The 21,225-nt window shown below is 45.7% G+C and overlaps 1 protein-coding gene across 1 annotated transcript; it reads left to right on the plus strand.

Annotated features, from left to right (window-relative positions):
• Positions 1–3,922: 3,922 nt before the first annotated feature.
• LOC138357347 (uncharacterized) lies at positions 3,923–4,819 on the plus strand. Its single transcript, XM_069314026.1, has one exon. It carries the CDS (start codon positions 3,923–3,925, stop codon positions 4,817–4,819), a length of 897 nt encoding a protein of 298 aa, XP_069170127.1.
• Positions 4,820–21,225: the final 16,406 nt, after the last annotated feature.

Genomic DNA, 21,225 nt, shown 5'->3' on the forward strand with positions numbered 1-21,225 from the left:
CCCAAGCGCTCCACACGATTTTGGACCTGAAAACCCCCAAGCGCTCCACACGATTTTGGACCTGAAAACCCCCAAGCGCTACACACGATTTTGGACCTGAAAACCCCCAAGCGCTACACACGATTTTTTGGACCTGAAAACCCCCAAGCGCTCCACACGATTTTGGACCTGAAAACCCCCAAGCGCTACACACGATTTTGGACCTGAAAACCCCCAAGCGCTACACACGATTTTGGACCTGAAAACCCCCAAGCGCTACACACGATTTTGGACCTGAAAACCCCCAAGCGCTACACACGATTTTGGACCTGAAAACCCCCAAGCGCTACACACGATTTTGGACCTGAAAAAAAAATCGTCTGTGGCGCTTACACCCTACTCCTGGGATGGGTGCCTGGGATGGATGCCTGGGAAGGGTGCCTGGGATGGATGCCTGGGATGGATGCCTGGGATGGATGCCTGGGATGGATGCCTGGGATGGGTGCCTGGGATGGATGCCTGGGATGGGTGCCTGGGATGGGTGCCTGGGATGGATGCCTGGGAAGGGTGCCTGGGATGGGTGCCTGGGATGGATGCCTGGGATGGGTGCCTGGGATGGGTGCCTGGGATGGGCGCCTGGGATGGATGCCTGGGAAGGATGCCTGGGAAGGATGCCTGGGATGGGTGCCTGGGATGGATGCCTGGGATGGATGCCTGGGATGGGTGCCTGGGATGGATGCCTGGGATGGATGCCTGGGAAGGGTGCCTGGGATGGGTGCCTGGGATGGATGCCTGGGAAGGGTGCCTGGGATGGGTGCCTGGGATGGGTGCCTGGGAAGGGTGCCTGGGATGGGTGCCTGGGATGGATGCCTGGGATGGGTGCCTGGGATGGGTGCCTGGGATGGATGCCTGGGAAGGGTGCCTGGGATGGATGCCTGGGATGGATGCCTGGGAAGGGTGCCTGGGATGGATGCCTGGGATGGATGCCTGGGAAGGGTGCCTGGGATGGGTGCCTGGGATGGATGCCAAGGATGGGTGCCTGGGATGGATGCCTGGGAAGGGTGCCTGGGATGGGTGCCTGGGATGGATGCCTGGGATGGGTGCCTGGGATGGATGCCTGGGATGGATGCCTGGGAAGGGTGCCTGGGATGGGTGCCTGGGAAGGGTGCCTGGGATGGGTGCCTGGGATGGATGCCTGGGAAGGGTGCCTGGGATGGGTGCCTGGGATGGGTGCCTGGGATGGGTGCCTGGGATGGATGCCTGGGAAGGGTGCCTGGGATGGGTGCCTGGGATGGATGCCTGGGAAGGGTGCCTGGGATGGGTGCCTGGGATGGATGCCTGGGATGGGTCCCTGGGATGGATGCCTGGGAAGGATGCCTGGGATGGGTGCCTGGGATGGGTGCCTGGGATGGGTGCCACCATGGAGGGACAGGCAGCACCATGGAGGGACAGGCAGCACCATGGAGGGACAGGCACCACCATGGAGGGACAGGCAGCACCATGGAGGGACAGGCAGCATCATGGAGGGACAGGCACCACCATGGAGGGACAGGCACCACCATTGAGGGACAGGCAGCACCATTGAGGGACAGGCAGCACCATGGAGGGACAGGCAGCACCATTGAGGGGCTGGCAGTACCATGGAGGGACAGGCAGTACCATGGAGGGACAGGCAGCACCATGGAGGGGCAGGCACCACCATTGAGGGACAGGCAGCACCATTGAGGGACAGGCAGCACCATGGAGGGACAGGCAGCACCATGGAGGGACAGGCAGCACCATTGAGGGGCTGGCAGCACCATGGAGGGACAGGCAGTACCATGGAGGGACAGGCAGCACCATGGAGGGGCAGGCACCACCATGGAGGGACAGGCACCACCATGGAGGGACAGGCAGCACCATTGAGGGGCTGGCAGCACCATGGAGGGACAGGCAGTACCATGGAGGGACAGGCAGCACCATGGAGGGGCAGGCAGCACCATGGAGGGAGAGGCAGCACCATTGAGGGACAGGCAGCACCATGGAGGGACAGGCAGCATCATGGAGGGACAGGCACCACCATGGAGGGACAGGCACCACCATGGAGGGACAGGCAGCACCATTGAGGGACAGGCAGCACCATGGAGGGACAGGCAGCACCATGGAGGGACAGGCAGCACCATGGAGGGACAGGCAGCACCATGGAGGGACAGGCAGCACCATTGAGGGACAGGCAGCACCATGGAGGGACAGGCAGCACCATGGAGGGACAGGCAACACCCTGGAGGGACAGGCAGCACCATGGAGGGGCAGGCAGCATCATGGAGGGACAGGCAGCACCATGGAGGGACAGGCAGTACCATGGAGGGACAGGCAGTACCATTGAGGGACAGGCAGCACCATTGAGGGACAGGCAGCACCATTGAGGGACAGGCAGCACCATGGAGGGACAGGCAGCACCATGGAGGGACAGGCAGCACCATGGAGGGACAGGCAGCACCATTGAGGGACAGGCAACACCCTGGAGGGACAGGCAGCACCATGGAGGGACAGGCAGCATCATGGAGGGACAGGCAGCACCATGGAGGGACAGGCAGTACCATGGAGGGACAGGCAGCACCATGGAGGGACAGGAAGCATCATGGAGGGACAGGCAGCACCATGGAGGGACAGGCAGCACCATGGAGGGACAGGCAACACCCTGGAGGGACAGGCAGCACCATGGAGGGACAGGCAGCACCATGGAGGGACAGGCAGCACCATGGAGGGGCAGGCAGCACCATAGAGGGGCAGGCAGCACCATGGAGGGACAGGCAGCACCATGGAGGGACAGGCAACACCCTGGAGGGACAAGCAGCACCATGGAGGGACAGGCAGCACCATGGAGGGACAGGCAGCACCATGGAGGGACAGGCAACACCCTGGAGGGACAGGCAGCACCATGGAGGGACAGGCAACACCCTGGAGTGACAGGCAGCACCATGGAGGGACAGGCAGCACCATGGAGGGGCAGGCAGCACCATGGAGGGGCAGGCAGCACCATGGAGGGGCAGGCAGCACCATGGAGGGGCAGGCAGCACCATGGAGGGGCAGGCAGCACCATGGAGGGACAGGCAGCACCATGGAGGGACAGGCAGCACCATGGAGGGACAGGCAGCACCATGGAGGGGCAGGCAGCACCATAGAGGGGCAGGCAGCACCATGGAGGGACAGGCAGCACCATGGAGGGACAGGCAACACCATGGAGGGGCAGGCAGCACCATGGAGGGGCAGGCACCACCATGGAGGGACAGGCAGCATCATGGAGGGACAGGCAGCACCATGGAGGGACAGGCAGCACCATGGAGGGACAGGCACCACCATGGAGGGACAGGCAGCATCATGGAGGGGCAGGCAGCACCATGGAGGGGCAGGCAGCACCATAGAGGGGCAGGCAGCACCATAGAGGGACAGGCAACACCATAGAGGGGCTGGCAGCACCATGGAGGGGCAGGCAGCACCATGGAGGGGCAGGCAGCACCATGGAGGGACAGGCAGCACCATGGAGGGACAGGCAGCATCATGGAAGGACAGGCAACACCATGGAGGGACAGGCAGCACCATGGAAGGACAGGCAACACCATAGAGGGGCAGGCAGCACCATGGAGGGACAGGCAGCACCATGGAGGGGCAGGCAGCACCATGGAGGGACAGGCAGCACCATGGAGGGACAGGCAACACCATGGAGGGACAGGCAGCACCATAGAGGGGCAGGCAGCACCATGGAGGGGCAGGCAGCACCATAGAGGGGCAGGCAGCACCATGGAGGGACAGGCAGCACCATAGAGGGGCAGGCAGCACCATGGAGGGACAGGCAGCACCATGGAGGGACAGGCAACACCATGGAGGGACAGGCAGCACCATGGAGGGACAGGCAGCACCATGAAGGACAGAGCAGCAACTGGATGGTAGAACACGAGATTAGATGACAGAAATTGGAGGAACAATTTGGAGGAAGACGGAGTGGATGAAGTACAAAGGACAGAGGAAGACGGAGTGGATGAAGTACAAAGGACAGAGGAAGACGGAGTGGATGAAGTACAAAGGACAGAGGAAGACGGAGTGGATGAAGTACATAGGACAGAGGAAGACGGAGTGGATGAAGTACAAAGGACAGAGGAAGACGGAGTGGATGAAGTACAAAGGACAGAGGAAGACAGAGTGGATGAAGTACAAAGGACAGAGGAAGACGGAGTGGATGAAGTACAAAGGACAGAGGAAGACGGAGTGGATGAAGTACAAAGGACAGAGGAAGACGGAGTGGATGAAGTACAAAGGACAGAGGAAGACGGAGTGGATGAAGTACAAAGGACAGAGGAAGACGGAGTGGATGAAGTACAAAGGACAGAGGAAGACGGAGTGGATGAAGTACAAAGGACAGAGGAAGACGGAGTGGATGAAGTACAAAGGACAGAGGAAGACGGAGTGGATGAAGTACAAAGGACAGAGGAAGACGGAGTGGATGAAGTACAAAGGACAGAGGAAGACGGAGTGGATGAAGTACAAAGGACAGAGGAAGACGGAGTGGATGAAGTACAAAGGACAGAGGAAGACGGAGTGGATGAAGTACAAAGGACAGAGGAAGACGGAGTGGATGAAGTACAAAGGACAGAGGAAGACGGAGTGGATGAAGTACAAAGGACAGAGGAAGACGGAGTGGATGAAGTACAAAGGACAGAGGAAGACGGAGTGGATGAAGTACAAAGGACAGAGGAAGACGGAGTGGATGAAGTACAAAGGACAGAGGAAGACGGAGTGGATGAAGTACAAAGGACAGAGGAAAACCAAAATAAATGCAGCAGAACTTGGAACGAATACGTAAATAAAAGGAGAGTATCGGAATGATATTGCGAGAACATTATTGCGATCAAATCAAATAAGCAACCAAAATTACCACGTGATCCAACCCACTCCCGCACAAGACAGCACATATACGACTTATTGCTTGTAGTCACTATTTGGCTTTTAAATAATTAAATATGTGACATATTCCAAGCCCTATATTTTTCAAGGCACTAACTCTTCCTCTCAGTTTTATGAAACAAAAGAGATTTTATACAAAATTTGACAATATCCTGAGTTACTTAACAATTTATTTAAATATATTAGTTTTGTTTTATTATTTTTATAAAACTGTAATATCAAATTGGCATAGGTTCAGTGCTAATTGTAATATCTTAACATACTAAGAAGGGTAGGTTTGGTCGGTGTTTTCTATTCAGCTTTTCAAGGTAAACTCAAATATTTACAATAAATTAGTATGTCACATATGCACTTATTCATAAGCCAAATATTGACTATAAGCAAGTGCGAGAACGGGTTGCAACATCATATGTGAAGGAAAATGACAGGGAACGACCAAGTGACAAGATATGGAGAACGGAACAGACAAATACAGAAAGCGACACGGAAATCTGCGAGGTAGTGAACCCCAGTTTATATGGAGTGTAAACCACCGATCCGGAGCAGCTCCCATTGTGAGAAGAGATGACCCTCTATGAGGGACTATTAAATATAGAAATGACAGCAGAAATGGTAATGAAACAACTAACAATACTGGATGAAACTAAAGCAGTTGGACCAGATAAAGTATCACTGTGGATTCTCACACAGGCAGCGCAGGCCCTCAGCGTGCCTCTGGCAAGGATCTCTAGTGAGTAAACAGAGAAATCACAATAACGTGAAATGTCAATGAACAAATTCACATGGGCTTTGATGAGGATTCGAACCGATGTACTGGATGTTCCCAGACGTGCTCTAGTCAACTGTACCTCGACACTGTATAAGAACTACAACCTGGAGTGCTACTGCCTCCAGGTTCCTCGTGCTCCAGGTCCCAGGTTCAATCTCAACCAAAACTGCTATACAGCCACACCAGGAGGAAAACAACAGTGAAACAACACGTGATGAAACTGAGACAGGAAGAGAATGGGTATACAGAAAATAACAAAGACATGTGTGTGCAGAGCTCAACAAGTGATTCTAGGTCTTCACAACAGAGCAAGGAGAAGTCTCTGAACTAAGAGGGGGTGGCTATCAACCATGCAGCGTTGTAAGATATTGAAATTACTAGATATGTTGTTATTAGGTATCTGATAGATCTGGATGTGACTAAGATGTCCGGATGTGATGTGGCTGTTGAACCAGATGGAATCTTTCCACGGATGCTAATAGATGGGGCAGCAGCACTTTGCATTTCACTCTCTACGGTGTATAACAAGTTACTGGAAACAGGAGACCCACCAGAAAGTTGGAAGACAGCTATCGTAGTCCCAATATACAAAAAGGTTGCTAGGCAAGAGACCCTAAACTACAGGAAAGTGTCCCAAACTTGTATACCATTAATGTTGATGGAGATGAACGTGAGAAAAAAGCTTGTAGCACATCTGGCGAGAAGGGACATTGATGGAAGGAAGGAACCCATGGTGGTGGACACCAACACCATGGGTTCAAGGATGGCAAATCGTGCCTCCCATGTTTTACTGAATTCTATGACCAAGCAACAAACATTAAGCAAGACAAAGAAGTGTGTGCAGACTACATTTTTTAAACTGTCAGAAAGTTTTTAATAAAGTTCCCCCATAAGAAGTTGTTTTATAAGTTGGAGAAATAGGCTGGAGTTAACTCATAAGGTGCTCTAGTGGGTAATTTAATACCTAAACAACAGAAAGGAGAGAGTTAGTGTGGAGGGTGAGTCCTCAGAATGGTGTGATGTGGAGAAGTCCCTGAAGTCAGAGGAGGCCCACTTGGTTCTGTACTTGGACCAATACTGTTTCTGATATACGTAAATGATCATCAAAAGGTATAGACTCATTCCTCTCAATGTTTGCTGCTGATGCTAAAATTATGAGAAGGATTAAAACAGAGGCGGACATCAAGAGGCAACAAGATGATCTGGACAGAGTGAAGGAATAGTTCAACAAATGCCTTCTAGAGTTTTACTCCAGCAAGTGTGAATTAATGAAGATAAATGTAGGGAGCAGGAGGCCAAACACAAGGTACCAGCTGGGAGAAGAAATCCTTCCGGAATCAGGAAGAGAGAAAGATCTGGATGTTGATATCACGCCTGATCACGCCTGACCCTGAAGCCCACATCAAAATTATAACATCAATACCATATGCAAAGTTGACGCATATAAGAACTGCCGTCAGAAACTTGTGTAAGGAATCATTCAGAACCTTGTATACCACATATGTCAGACCAATACTGGAGTATGCGGCTCCAACGTGGAATCCACATCTAGTCTAACATAACTCGAAGTTAGAAAAGGTTCTAAGGTGTGCCACCAGGCTAGTTCCCAATCTGAGAGGGATGAAATACGGTGAAAGGTTTCTGGAATTATACCTCATGACACTGAAAACAAAGGAGTTAAGGGAAACATGATCACTACCTGTGAAATTTCCAGTGGAATTGACAGGGTAAATTGAGATAAACTATTTAGCACTGGTGATACACGAACAAGGGGACACAGGTGGAAACTGAATACCCAAATGAGCTACAGGGACGTTAAAAATATCTTTTTCAGTGTCAGAGTAGTTAAGAGATAGAATGAATTAGGCAGTGATGTGGTGGAGGCTGACTCCATACACAGTTTCAAGTGTAGATATGATAGAGCCCAGTAGGCTCAGGAATCTGTACACCAGTTGATTGACAGTTGAGAGGCGGGACCAAAGAGCCAGAGCTCAACCCCCCAAGCAAAACTTAGGGAGTACAACTAGGTGAGTACAAACACACACACACACACACACACACACACACACACACACACACACACACACACACACACACACACACACACACACACACACACACACACAGGTTGGCTAACATAAGAACGGCCTTTAGAAACTTGTGTAAGGAATCTTTCAGAACATTATATACCACATATGTCAGACCAATCCTGGAGTATGCGGCTCCAGCATGGAGTCCATATCTAGTCAAGCATAAGACTAAACTGGAAAAGGTTCAAAGGTTTGCCACCAGACTAGTACCCGAGCTGAGAGGTATGAGCTACGAGGAGAGACTACGGGAATTGAACCTCACTTCGTTGGAAGACAGAAGAGTTAGGGGGGGACATGATCACCACATTCAAGATTCTCAAGGGAATCGACAAGGTTGATAAAGACAGGCTATTTAACACAAGGGGCACACGCACTAGGGGACACAGGTGGAAACTGAGTGCCCAAATGAGCCACAGAGATATTAGAAAGAACTTTGTTAGTGTCAGAGTGGTTGACAAATGGAATGCATTAGGAAGCAATGTGGTGGAGGCTGACTCCATACACAGTTTCAAGTGTAGATATGATAGAGCCCAATAGGCTCAGGAACCTGTACACCTGTTGATTGACGGTTGAGAGGCGGGACCAAAGAGCCAGAGCTCAACCCCCGCAAGCACAACTAGGTGAGTACACACACACACAAACACACACACACACACACACACACACACACACACACACACACACACACACACACACACACACACACACATGGCAAGCTGATGGAGAAGATTGTGCAAAGAAAGCTAGTGGAGCACCTGGAGCGAAAGAACTTTGTAACAGAGCATCAACATGGATTCAGGGATGGCAGGTCCTGCCTCACAGGGTTACTTGAATTCTACGACCAGGCAACAAAAATAGGGCAAGAAAGAGAAGGGTGGGCAGACTGCATATTTTTGGATTGTCAGAAAGCCTTTGACACAGTGCCACACAAGAGGCTAGTGAAAAAACTGGAGATGCAGGCTGGAGTGAAAGGGAAGGTACTCCGTTGGATACAGGAGTACCTAAGTAACAGGAGACAACGAGTCAGTGTGAGGGGTGAGGTCTCAGATTGGCGAGACGTTACGAGTGGAGTACCGCAGGGGTCAGTCCTTGGACCTATACTGTTTCTGATATATGTAAATGATCTTCCAGAGGGTATAGAATCGTTTCTCTCAATGTTTGCCGATGATGCAAAAATTATGAGGAGGATTGAAACTGAGGACGATAGTAGGAGGCTACAAGATGACCTAGACAGACTGAGTGAATGGTCCAACAAATGGCTGTTGAAGTTCAACCCGAGTAAATGCAAAGTAATGAAACTAGGTGGTGGAAATAGGAGGCCAAACACAGGATACAGAATAGGAGATGAAGTACTTAATGAAACGAACAGAGAGAAAGATCTAGGAGTTGATATCACACCAAACCTGTCTCCTGAAGCCCACATAAAAAGAATAACGTCTGCGGCATATGCGAGGCTGGCTAACATCAGAACAGCGTTCAGGAACCTGTGTAAGGAATCATTCAGAATCTTGTACACCACATATGTAAGACCAATCCTGGAGTATGCGGCCCCAGCATGGAGCCCGTGCCTTGTCAAGCACAAGACGAAGCTGGAAAAAGTCCAAAGGTATGCCACTAGACTAGTCCCAGAACTAAGAGGCATGAGTTACGAGGAAAGGCTGCGGGAAATGCACCTTACGACACTGGAAGACAGAAGAGTAAGGGGAGACATGATCACAACCTACAAAATCCTCAGAGGAATCGACCGGGTAAACAAGGATGAACTATTCAACACTGGTGGGACGCGAACAAGGGGACACAGGAGGAAGCTGAGTACCCACATGAGACACAGAGACGTTAGAAGGAACTTTTTCAGTGTCAGAGTAGTTAACGGATGGAATGCATTAGGCAGTGATGTGATGGAGGCTGACTCCATACACAGTTTTAAATGTAGATATGATAGAGCCCAGTAGGCTCAGGAACCTGTACACCAGTTGATTGATCAGTTGAGAGACGGGACCAAAGACCCAAAGCGCAACCCCCGCAAGCACAAATAGGTGAGTACACACACACACACACACACACACGGTTCCAAGAGCTAGAGCTCGATTATGCGGTCACAAATAGATAAGTACATACACAAATACATAACCACCCATCCCTACATCCCTTTCTCTCTCTCTCTCTCTCTTTCTCTTTCTCTTTCTCTCTCTCTCTCTCTCTCTCTCTCTCTCTCTCTCTCTCTCTCTCTCTCTCTCTCTCTCTCTCTCTCTCTCCCCCTCTCTCTCCCCCTCTCTCTCTCTCTCCCCCTCTCTCTCCCCCTCTCTCTCTCTCTCCCCCTCTCTCTCTCTCTCTCTCTCTCCCTCCCACATCCCTACCCCACACACTCACACTCCCACTCAAATGCACATACCAGTATTTATAAGCACACATACACACTCACCCTTGCCCACCCCAACCACATCACTTTGGAATATAGAACAAACATGGGAGGGAGACACCAACACACAGGTGGAGGTGAGGGACAAGGTGACTCAGTTAAGGAGACGATCATTCGCATATGAGAGAATTTTAATGAGGAAATGAGGGTAATGAGGGAGAAAATAACCAGCCAACATGATAAGCTGAAGGCAGCAAATGAGGAGATTAAAAGGCTGAAAGGGAATCCTAATCAGTACCAGACACTAACCATCCCTTAAGAAGCTGGAAATATATCTGGAGAAGGGACTTCTACAGTACAAGCCTTATTCGCAGCCTAGAGGCTATGTCTGCAGTAAAGGAAGTTGCCATGAAAGTAGCCAGTTCTCAAGTGGCTACTTCTTAAGTGGCTTGCTACTTCTCAAGTGGAAGCAGCAAGATGTACTAGTCATCTGATAGAGAGGAAAAGAGCAGTAGCTGTAGTAGGTATTATGGAACAAGCAGGTTCCAGTCAGGTGGAGTGGACAGATAAGGACAACGCAGCAGTGACAGAGATCTTGAAGGGGGGTTCAGATGGAGAGGCTGAAAAAAGTACAGAAAAGGGTTTCAGGCTTGAAACCGTACAACAAGGACAGAGACCGGTTGATAAAGGTAGTATTCATGAATGAGAGCATTAAAAAAGAACTTCTAGCAAGGAAGAGTAAACTATTCCATGTAATGGAATTCAAAGTAGTATTCATTCAGAGGGATATTACTAGGGACGAGAGAATGGGAGCAGCAAATGCAAGGAAGAAGTGCAGGGAGAGAGAGAAGGGAATCAGGGAACCATGGCCCCATACTCTACAATCCCAGAGGGGAGTGGACAACCCTCCACAAGCAGTTCAGCATCCCCGGAGAGAGAAGCATCACTCCTTCCTTCCTCCCAATAAAAGTCCTCCCTGTCCAAACTCCTCCCAGGCCTCCCCCCCCCACTAAATACCCACCCAATGCCCTCTTCCTTCTATTTCCCCTTCTTCCCGTGCCCTCTCTTCTCCCCGATCCCTTGAACCTGGGTACCACCCCAGCATCACCAAAACAAACATGAATTATTGCACAGAACACCAACCCCATCCATGCAGCCCAGTCCATGGAGCAACTGTCTGCACCAGTGGAACAGCTAACAAAAGCAAGAGTAGGCGAGGAAGGACAGATTTAAGTGAGCTTGAAAGTGATGTACACAAACATAGATGGCATTACAAATAAAACAAGTGAATTTTGAGAATGGACACAAGAACGAAAACCCTGAAGTAATAGCCCTCACAGAAACAAAACTCTCAGGCATGATAACAAATGCAGTGTTTCCACAGAACTACTATATAGCAAGGAAAGATAAGGAAGGAAAAGGTGGAGGAGGAGTGGCTTTGCTGTTGAGGAAGAGATGGGCATCCCAGGCTGTCAAGATTTCAAAGACTACATAGTAGGCACTATGAAAATGGGAGGACCACGAATAATGGCAATAGGAATAAAACACCCTCATTAAATGACAGACGACCCTGACAGCAGTATGACAGGAACAACATGGTAACCATTAACATAATAGAGAGAGCGGTTTCTATTGCCTCCTGTGTAATGATCTGTTGCACAGACCAAGCTTCTCCCTTCCCCCCCCCCCCGTTCTCCTTCTCCATCATTCGTCTTCCCCTCCCTTGTTCATTCTCCCCCCCCCCCTGTGGGGAAATCTGGCTCTAGTTTAATACTAATAAAATGTATAATTCTATAAATGCAAAATAAACATTAAATCTAAGATAGCTTGAAGGACCAGAATGCATTGTTAAATGAGAGAACCAGTGACTTATGGATCTCTATGATTATATGTAATTATATTTTATGAAGCAATGACTGTAGATTGTATGCATGCTAGAACCAGCTTCCCATGACACATGGGGGGGGGGGGAGGGGGTCTTCTATGAGCTTAGTCTATCTGTAACATATATTATGTAATAATAATAATGATAATATGCACGTACATAGATGATATATAAAATGCAATGCAAAAAATACTACTGCATATTAAAATTAAAATCATGTACCTGATTAATATGCAATGATTAGAAATGCTTGACTCTCAATAATTAAATTCTATCTACAATGAAAACTGATTAAATCTCAGTTGTGACAGAGGGACGTAGGTGGAGTCCAATCTCTACAACAGTCCGGTAACAGCTTGAGATAGTGATACATGGAACACGTGAGTATATGACAGTCATACGCTTCCTCAGTAGTGTTGCACCATGCTGCAATAATTAAATTCCATAACTTCCACTCGAAACTAGTATTCACACACATAAATGCAATATCAAAATATTTGGAAGGGTGAAAGCAGCACATACGTGGGGTTTATTTTATCGCCTGCAGCGTTACGAAATGGCACCTATATTAGTTATTATCTGAGCTCAAATTAACAACTGAACAAGGTAAAAATGCCTGCCGAACTGGTGTCCGTTATTCTGGTAAGCTGCGTCCTCAATCTGACGTCCGAGGATGTACGGATGCCTTCTAGATTGTAAGATTTGTTGGAACCGCTGCGGAACATCGTACTGCTAGTTGATCGTAAAATGGCGAGAGTCCCCTTCCTTCCCGAATGTCGCGCATGCGCATAGCTCACAATGGGGGGCCCGAGCACAAATTATATTTATTTATTAAAGATAAAGAGGGGAGGAGGTGTTTATGAATACTTTTTATATTTTGATTAAATACTTTATGTGGTGATGTTTGATTCTCACAGTGCAGGTCAGTTAATGTAGACTGCACAAATAAAATGGCCCTCTCCTCTTTCTCATCTACATTAATGACCTTCCAAATGCCTCCCAACACCTCAAACCAATTCTATTTGCTGACGACACAACCTTCATTTACTCCAGTCCTGACCCTCTTGCTCTAAATGCCACAGTAAATACTGAGCTAAATAAAGTCCATCTTTGGCTAACTGCCAACAAACTCACCCTTAACATTGACAAAACCTTCTATATTCTGTTTGGCAATAAATCCTCTAGTCTTATAAATCTCTAAATAAACAATACCCAAATTTGTAACAAATTAGATGGCAAATTCCTTGGCATTCTCATTGACCACAAGCTGAATTTCCAGGGACACATTCTAAATATATCAAAAAAAGTTTCAAAAACTGTGGGCATTCTTTCTAAGATCAGATATTATGTACCACGCCCTGCTCTGGTGACTCTCTATTACTCCCTTATCTATCCTTATCTCAACTATGGTATTTGTGCTTGGGGTTCTACTACCCAAAATCACTTACGTCCTCTAATTACCCAACACAAAGCCGCTATTAGAACAATATCCAACTCTGGCCCCAGACATCACTCGGTACCCCTACTCAAATCTCTTAATATGTTAGATATTAAGTCACTGCACATTCTCTCATGTGTATTATACATATATAAAACGCTAAACTATAATGCCAATCCTGATCTTAAAAGCTTCATAGAAGGTTGTAACAGAACCCATGAGCACCACACCAGAAATAAATACAGTTTTGATATTCCTAGAGTACGTCTTAATCAAACTAGAAATGCTCTGCAAATCAAGGGGCCCAGAATGTGGAATGACCTTCCCAACCATGTTAAAGACTGTACCTCTCTCAACCAGTTTAAGATAAAAACTAAACACTACCTAATAAATTCCCTGTAATCTACCTCACTCCTCTATTGTCAACCCATGTCTGTTATTTTCTTTTTTTTTTTCTTTTTTTTAATCAACACTGTTTGTCAACCTATTGTATTTGTGCTGCTTTTTCAGTCATGTTCCCCCTTTTTTTTTTATCTTTATTTGTATTTGTTCTCAACATCTTTTATTCTTTATGCTCAATTAGTATTAAGTTCTAGATATTAATGTTTTTTCTTGCCCGAAACGCATTGCGTAATAGTGGCTTTAGGCATTGTATGTACTAGCTCTATCTATATATCAATCCATTAATGTAACATCACTTGTATGTATATACCTTACCTGAATAAACATCTGAATCTGAATCTGAATCTGAATCTGAAAATGAGAATCCTTTGGAGGTGGAAATGATTTTAGATTATGACATTATTTACTAGAGCAGCGATCAAGCTGGGTAAAGGAATTCCAGTAAACTGTTGTATACTAAATGTAAACCTATTACTAAATAATTATCCCTAATAAAGGAAAGTAAATGGTTGGACTTCTATTAGATCTACTGATATGTGGAAATTTATTCTCCGTGGGTGGCTGACGCAACACTTCACAATTTTAGGAGAAATTACATGATGTTCCACAACCTAATGCAATGAATTCTATGATACTAAACTACGTATTAGTAGTGTTAGTTAATTATTACGCTTAGTACAGGAAATACATCCCATTGTACTAAGGATTAGTAAATGAGTATGAAGCCATAAAACAGTAAAACTCAGTGCTATAAAACGATGTTCCCAAATTTTCCTCTTGGGGTGGCTGGCCAGACAAAGCTAGTTCCCATGAGCTGGTTGAAACTGCTTATTTCCAGTTAATGTGAGAAGACCGCCCCCCCCCGGCAGTGTCAGGCTATTTATTGGCCAAGAGCAGGGGCTTTAGTTCCATTGGTTAGTGGTGCCAAGGTATTAGGCCTGGGGGCTCAAGTGATTGGACTGAAGTCTCAAGAGGCGGAATTCCCTAAGGTAGGACTGGGCACCCATTGGCCAAGGGACCAGTGCATCCAGCTTTGGTTTGAACTTATAGGCGCTCCTAGCCCGGAACCAAGCTCGGGGAAGGAACCATAGGCCTCCCTGGGGTAGTCAAAGGAAATATTAGTCAGTGTGTCTTTGGGAGCGACTTGGGACAGGTCCCCATCAGGGCCAGAGGGCAGCCACTCAACATTCTGTGGCTGGTATTGTAGGAGTAAGATAATGTCTGTCTGAGTTTTGGTACATCAAAGTAATTGCACTCTGGTTTATTGCCTCCTAGGGATATATTTTAGAGTAGGATATTTTTTAAATTTGTTATAAATATATGTGTTTTTGTTAAATAAAGCGAATCTGACTTATTGGTATTTAGTTAACCCTCTTTTAAAAATAAAAATAAAAATAAAATGTTTATTTAGGTAAGGTACATACAATAAATTTTTACAAAGATTGGTTGACTTATAGGTAGAGCTAGTACATACAATGCCTAAAGCCACTATTACGCAAAGCGTTTCGGGCATGAAACTGAGTTTTGATACTGAGTCATTTTTATATGTGGTATTCTCGAGCGGTATTGGAAGCCACTATATTCTCAATAAGTAAAGATTTCCATAATTAATCCCAAAGCATTATTACCAAGATTCCTACGTCCCTCAAGTTTCTTGATTATTGACTTCTGTCTTTCCTGGAAGATCACTAGAGTTGGCACATTCAGGTCAGGGAGGCGGTGGCAGTCGTATATTATTAAGTATTATTCATATTATTTTAAAATTAATAACCTTTCATTTGTTGCTTCCCCCCCCCCCCCCGTCTAATATTTCAGTTTTAATATTAGGTGGTAGTTGAGTGAGGGTGACAGTGATCTTGCAGCAGTGTTAAGCTGGGGTGTTAAGTGAGAAAGGGGAGCTAGGAGGGGGCTATTACACCAGGAAGAAGTCCAAAATGTTGATCATGAGGTGAGTTCAATCATTAAAGGGTAGATTGGGAAAATAGAGAACCACACTGAGGGACAGAAATATAGAGAGCTAAATTATTGGACGTGGTGACAAGAAATTAACTTTGCCAACATGTCAAGGAGCCCACAAGAATGAGAGGAAATGATGAACCAACCAGACTTGATCTGGTATTTACAAAGAACAAGTCAGGCATAATAGAAGTCAAATCAGAACCCCTCATAGGAATGAGTGACCCCAGTGTCCTAACATTTGAGTATCTGGTGGAACTAGGAATAACTCATTCAAGGAAAGGACCGAAAAGAAAAAGGCTGGCATACCGAAAGGAGAAACTATGATGAGATTAGAACATTTTTAACAGGAATACCATGGGAGATAGAGCTAAGAGAAACGTCTGCACAAGACATGATGGACTACATCAGCCAGAAGTGTCACGAGGTAGAAAACAGGTTTATCCAGGCCCAGAAAGAAAAAAAGAAAAGCAAAAGAAGAATCCTTGGACCAATCAGGCATGTAAGGAAGCAAGGCAGCAAAGCACAAAGGAATGGTAATGCAACATAAATAAATGGACACCAGAGAGCAGAGAGAGACACCAGACGGCCTGAAATGGGTACCTCAGTGTGAGGAGAGAAGCAGAGAAACAATTTGAAGAGGACTTAACAAATAAAGCCAAGACCCAACCAAAACTGCTATACAGCTACATGTATAGTGACTGAAAGAAAGAAAACAGTGAAAGAACAGGAGATGAGCTGAGAAAGGATAAGGATAGATACATACAGAATGACAAAGAGGTGTGTGTGAAGAACTTAAGAGATTCCAGGAGGTTTTCACAATAGAGCAAGGGGAAGTCCCTGAACTAAGAGGGGTGGCGATAAATCAAACAAACTTCGAAGATATTTAAATGACTAGAGATGAGGTTAAGAGGTATCTGCTCAATCTAGACGTGACTAAGGCTGTTGGACCTAATGGAATCTCACCATGGATTCTTAAAGAATGGGCAGAAGCATTTTGTAAGAAGCTAGGTGTATATTAAGTCACTGGAAACAGGAGACCTACCAGATAATTGGAAGACAGCTAACGTGGTCCCAATATACAAAACGGAGGATAGACAGAAGGCCCTAAACTATATATAGGCCAGTGTCATTAAATTGTATACCAAGTAAGGAGATGGAGAAGATAATTCCGGTTTCACTACTGGAGAGAAGGGACTTTGAAACACGTCACCAGCAGAAGTTCAGTGATGGTAATTCGTGTCTCACAAGTTTAATAGAATTCTATGACTAAACAACAAGCATTAAGCAAGAACGAGAAGGGTGGGCAGACTGCATTTTCTTGGACTGTCAGAAAGCTTTAGACAAAGTCCCACATAAGAGACTGTTGCATAAGTTGTACAAACAGGCTGGCATAAGTGGTAACGTGCTTCAATGAATAAGGGAGTACTTAAACAACAGGAACCAGAGAGATATTGTGAGGGATTAGATCTCAGAATGGTGTGATGTCGCCAGCTGAATCAGACAGGGTTCTGTACTCGGACCTATACTGTTTGATATACGTAAATGATCTTCCAGGAGTTATCGACACATTCTTCTCAATGTTTGCTGAGGATGCTAAAATTATGAGAAGGATTAAGACAGAGGTGGACAGCAGGAGGCTACAGGATGATCTGGACAAACTGAAGGAATGGTCCAACAAATGGCTATTTGTTGTTTTGTTGTATACACAGTTTTACTGAAGCAAGTGTAAAGTGATGTGTAGGGAGGCGTAGGGAGCAGGAGACCAAATACAAGGTACCAGCTGGGAGAGGAAATTCTTCAGGAGTCAGGACGAGAGAAAGATCTAGGGGTTGATATCACACCAGACCTGTCCCCTGAAATTCACATCAAAAGGATAACATCAGCGGCGAATGCAAGGATGGTGAACATAAAAACTGCGGTCAGAAACTTGTGTAAGAAATCATTCAGAACCTTGTATACCACATATGTTAGACCAATACTGGAGTATGCGGCTCCAACGTGGAGTCCACATCTAGTATAACACAAAACGAGGTTAGAAAAGGTTCAGAGGTATGCCACAGGCTGATCCCCAAGCTGAGAGGAATGAGCTAAGAGGAAAGATTACTGGAAAGATTACCAACACGAAACTGATAGACAGAAGAGATGGGGAAGACATGATCACTACCTATAAAATTCTCAGAGGAATTGAGAGGGTAGATAAAGATAAACTGTTTAGCACTGGAGATAAGCGAACAAGGGGACACAAGTGAAAACTTAGTACGCAAATGAGCCACAGGGACGTTAGAAAAAACTTTTTCAGTGTCAGAGTACTTAACAGATGGAATGCATTGGGCAGAGATGTGGTGGAGGCTGACTCCATACACAGTTGCAAATGTAGATATGAGATAGTGCTGGGGTAGAAATATCTAAATATCTACATATCTGAAATATCAGATATCTACAAATATGTAGATATTACTGGGGTAGCCCACAGTAAGCTCAGGAATCTGTACACCAGTTGATTGACAGTTGAGAGGCGGGACTAAAGAGCCAGAGCTCAACCTCCGCAAGCACAACTAGGTGAGTACAACTAGATGAGTACACGCACACACACACACTAAAATGCCTTTTAAATTTAAGGCCTCAATTAAAGGAAAATGTCAATAATTTTAGTAGGATAGGAAAATATCAGAAAGACAAGACTCACCCCTAAAGAGTGACATTAAATGCAGTGAATCAAAAGACGGAAGTACTTTGAAATGCCTGGAAATTACAGAGTGATAAGGATGACAAACTTTGGTCAATAAACACAAGACCTCTTAAAGGAAGAAAAGCTGGAAATAAACCTCGAGGAAGCGAGACGTGTAAATGAAAGCAAAAATGAAGAATAATTATATTTTTCTACAAAGTGTAAGAGACTGGAAAGTTAGTAAAATGGAACATAAAAACAAAATAACAAAATCATTGGAGGAAGGGGGAGTAAAGGACAAATGGAAAGGGAACATGTTCCCGAAAATTGTATATACCAAAATAGATGGAGTGAAATTAACAAATACCGGAGCTAAAAAATATAATTCGGCTTAGGGTCTTAGATATTGTCGCACTAACAGAGAATGAAACGAAGAAAATATTTTAAATGAGGTCGTATTCCCAAGGGGCTACTCAGTTTGGAACTAGGAAGAGGGGAAGAGTGCTGGTGCTGTGCTGGCGAAAGAACACTTGAGAGCAAGAGAGTTAAAATTATAAACCCTCAAGAAGTTGACATAATGATAAACTGATAATCATAAATGCCGACAGTCCACCAGTAAACAACACATGGAGAAAGAAGGAACTACATAACAAACGAGAGGGCCTCATACTGGCCATGAGACAGATTATAACAAAAGCTGATAAAGATTAATCACGATTGTTGGTACTGGGGGACTTCAACTTTAAGGCAATAGACTGGCAGGCCTATAATGCAAGAATGGAGGACATTTGGACAGGCAGATCCTCATTCATTCACCTCATTCATTCACACCTCATTCTGGAGACAGTCATGTATCAACACGTGAAGCAGGCCACCAGAATGAGGGAAGGGGAATGTTTCATCAATATTTGATCTAATATTTACCAGGAAAGGAGAGGAAATATTTGACATTCAGTACCTTCCTCCTTTGGTGATCATGTCCTGTTGGAAATTAAATATGCTTTGTGATAAATCTAGAAGAGAATGGGAAAATTGAAACAGTTGATAAACTCGCTTTCATGAAAGAACTCTATGGGGAACTTTGAAAATTCGTTAATGAATTTAATATAAAAAATTTAATAAAAAAATATACGATAAAGGCACACACAAACATTCATACCAAATCATCCCAGATGCATTACCAGAAAATAGGATTCCTTCAACATATATTGTGAGAGGGCTAGAGAGGAAAAGACAAGAAAATTGGTTCAATATAGGAAGAGGACTAACCCACAAACATACCAGAACTATAAGCAAGTACAAAAATTACATCGCAGTGAGGAGAGAAACAGAAAATATTTTTGAGAAAAGTATAGCAGACAAATGTAAAACAGATCCAGGCCTTTTTTAATAAATTCATTAGAAGCAAGCTATATGAAAAGGATGAAATCCAGAGATTGAGAATGGGGAACAGGACTACTGAGAATGAAAAAGAAATGTATGAAACGCTAAATAAACAGTTCCAAATTATGTTTGTACAAAATGAGGATTTCAGAGATCCGGACCCAATACCAATTCCAATGCCATAGATTAGAGCTATATAATACATAGAGGTATCTCAAGACTAAGTGAAAAAATTACTCAAGGGGCTAAGAAGAAATAAAGCGGTTTGACCTGATGGAGTTTCACCTTGGGTGCTGTGAGAATGTGCAACTGAGCTGAGCATGCCACTTCAGTTAATATTCCAGACATCCTTGTGCACAGAAATCTTAGTCGATATAAGGAAAAACGCATAGTATCAATCTGTAAAGATGTTAGTCGAGAAGGACCTTTAAATTATAGACCCGTATCATTAACAAGCGTGGTAGTTAAAACTCTAGAAACAATAGTTAGAACCAAATCGGTTGAACACTTAGAGAGTAATGACAAAATATCGGACAAACAGTATGGTTTTCGAACAGGAAGCTCCTGTGTAACAAATCTTCTTAATTTTTACTTGCTACTACTCGCAGCAAGTCTTACCCAAAGAAAAACGGCAGCCCCTAGAGGTCTACACTAACCCACTATCTCTATAACTGGTACAGCCAGCCCCATCCCCAGATCTCCAGTATCAACGAATGATACAGATAATGGTTCCAAAGAGCCTCCACTTATGGGCACACAATAGGCCGTGCTACTTGGATCTTTTTGTTCTGAGTAGCTGAATCTAAAACAACATCATCATGATTGCCACCCTCACACACACACACAGGACCGGGATCAACGCGGTCGGACGTACCCAGCTCCTCTCCTGCTGGCTGTCGGCAAACCACTCTTCACTCCAAGTACTCCTGACAATCTGAGACATTGAGGCGTTGCCAGAGAAGATGACAAAGTGAAAGTGCGACTCCTCGGAGTCTACAAGTTCTCTGAGCACGAAATTACAGCAGCCATTGACAAGGCAACATCAGTGGGACCAGTTGACGTCCTTGTGCATGGTAACGAGGGCATTGTAATCGTAGCAACAAAAGCGGATCTACAGAAGATACGGAACTCCGGGTCCCACTACTGAAGGCGAACCTCTCACCAACTTCTCCCAGTCAAATCACTGCCGGGAGAACAATATTTGTGAACAGGCTGAACTGCTGGTTAGCGGGTGAGGTACTCAACACCATAATTCAGTAAGTGAATGCAGAAAAGCCTACCCTGAAAGTGTCGACAGCTCTACTCATCAAGACTAACGACGTCACTCAACCCACGATAAAAATGACCTTGGA

Source organism: Procambarus clarkii, chromosome 77, assembly GCF_040958095.1.
Source record: "Procambarus clarkii isolate CNS0578487 chromosome 77, FALCON_Pclarkii_2.0, whole genome shotgun sequence".
Lineage (NCBI taxonomy): Eukaryota > Metazoa > Arthropoda > Malacostraca > Decapoda > Cambaridae > Procambarus > Procambarus clarkii.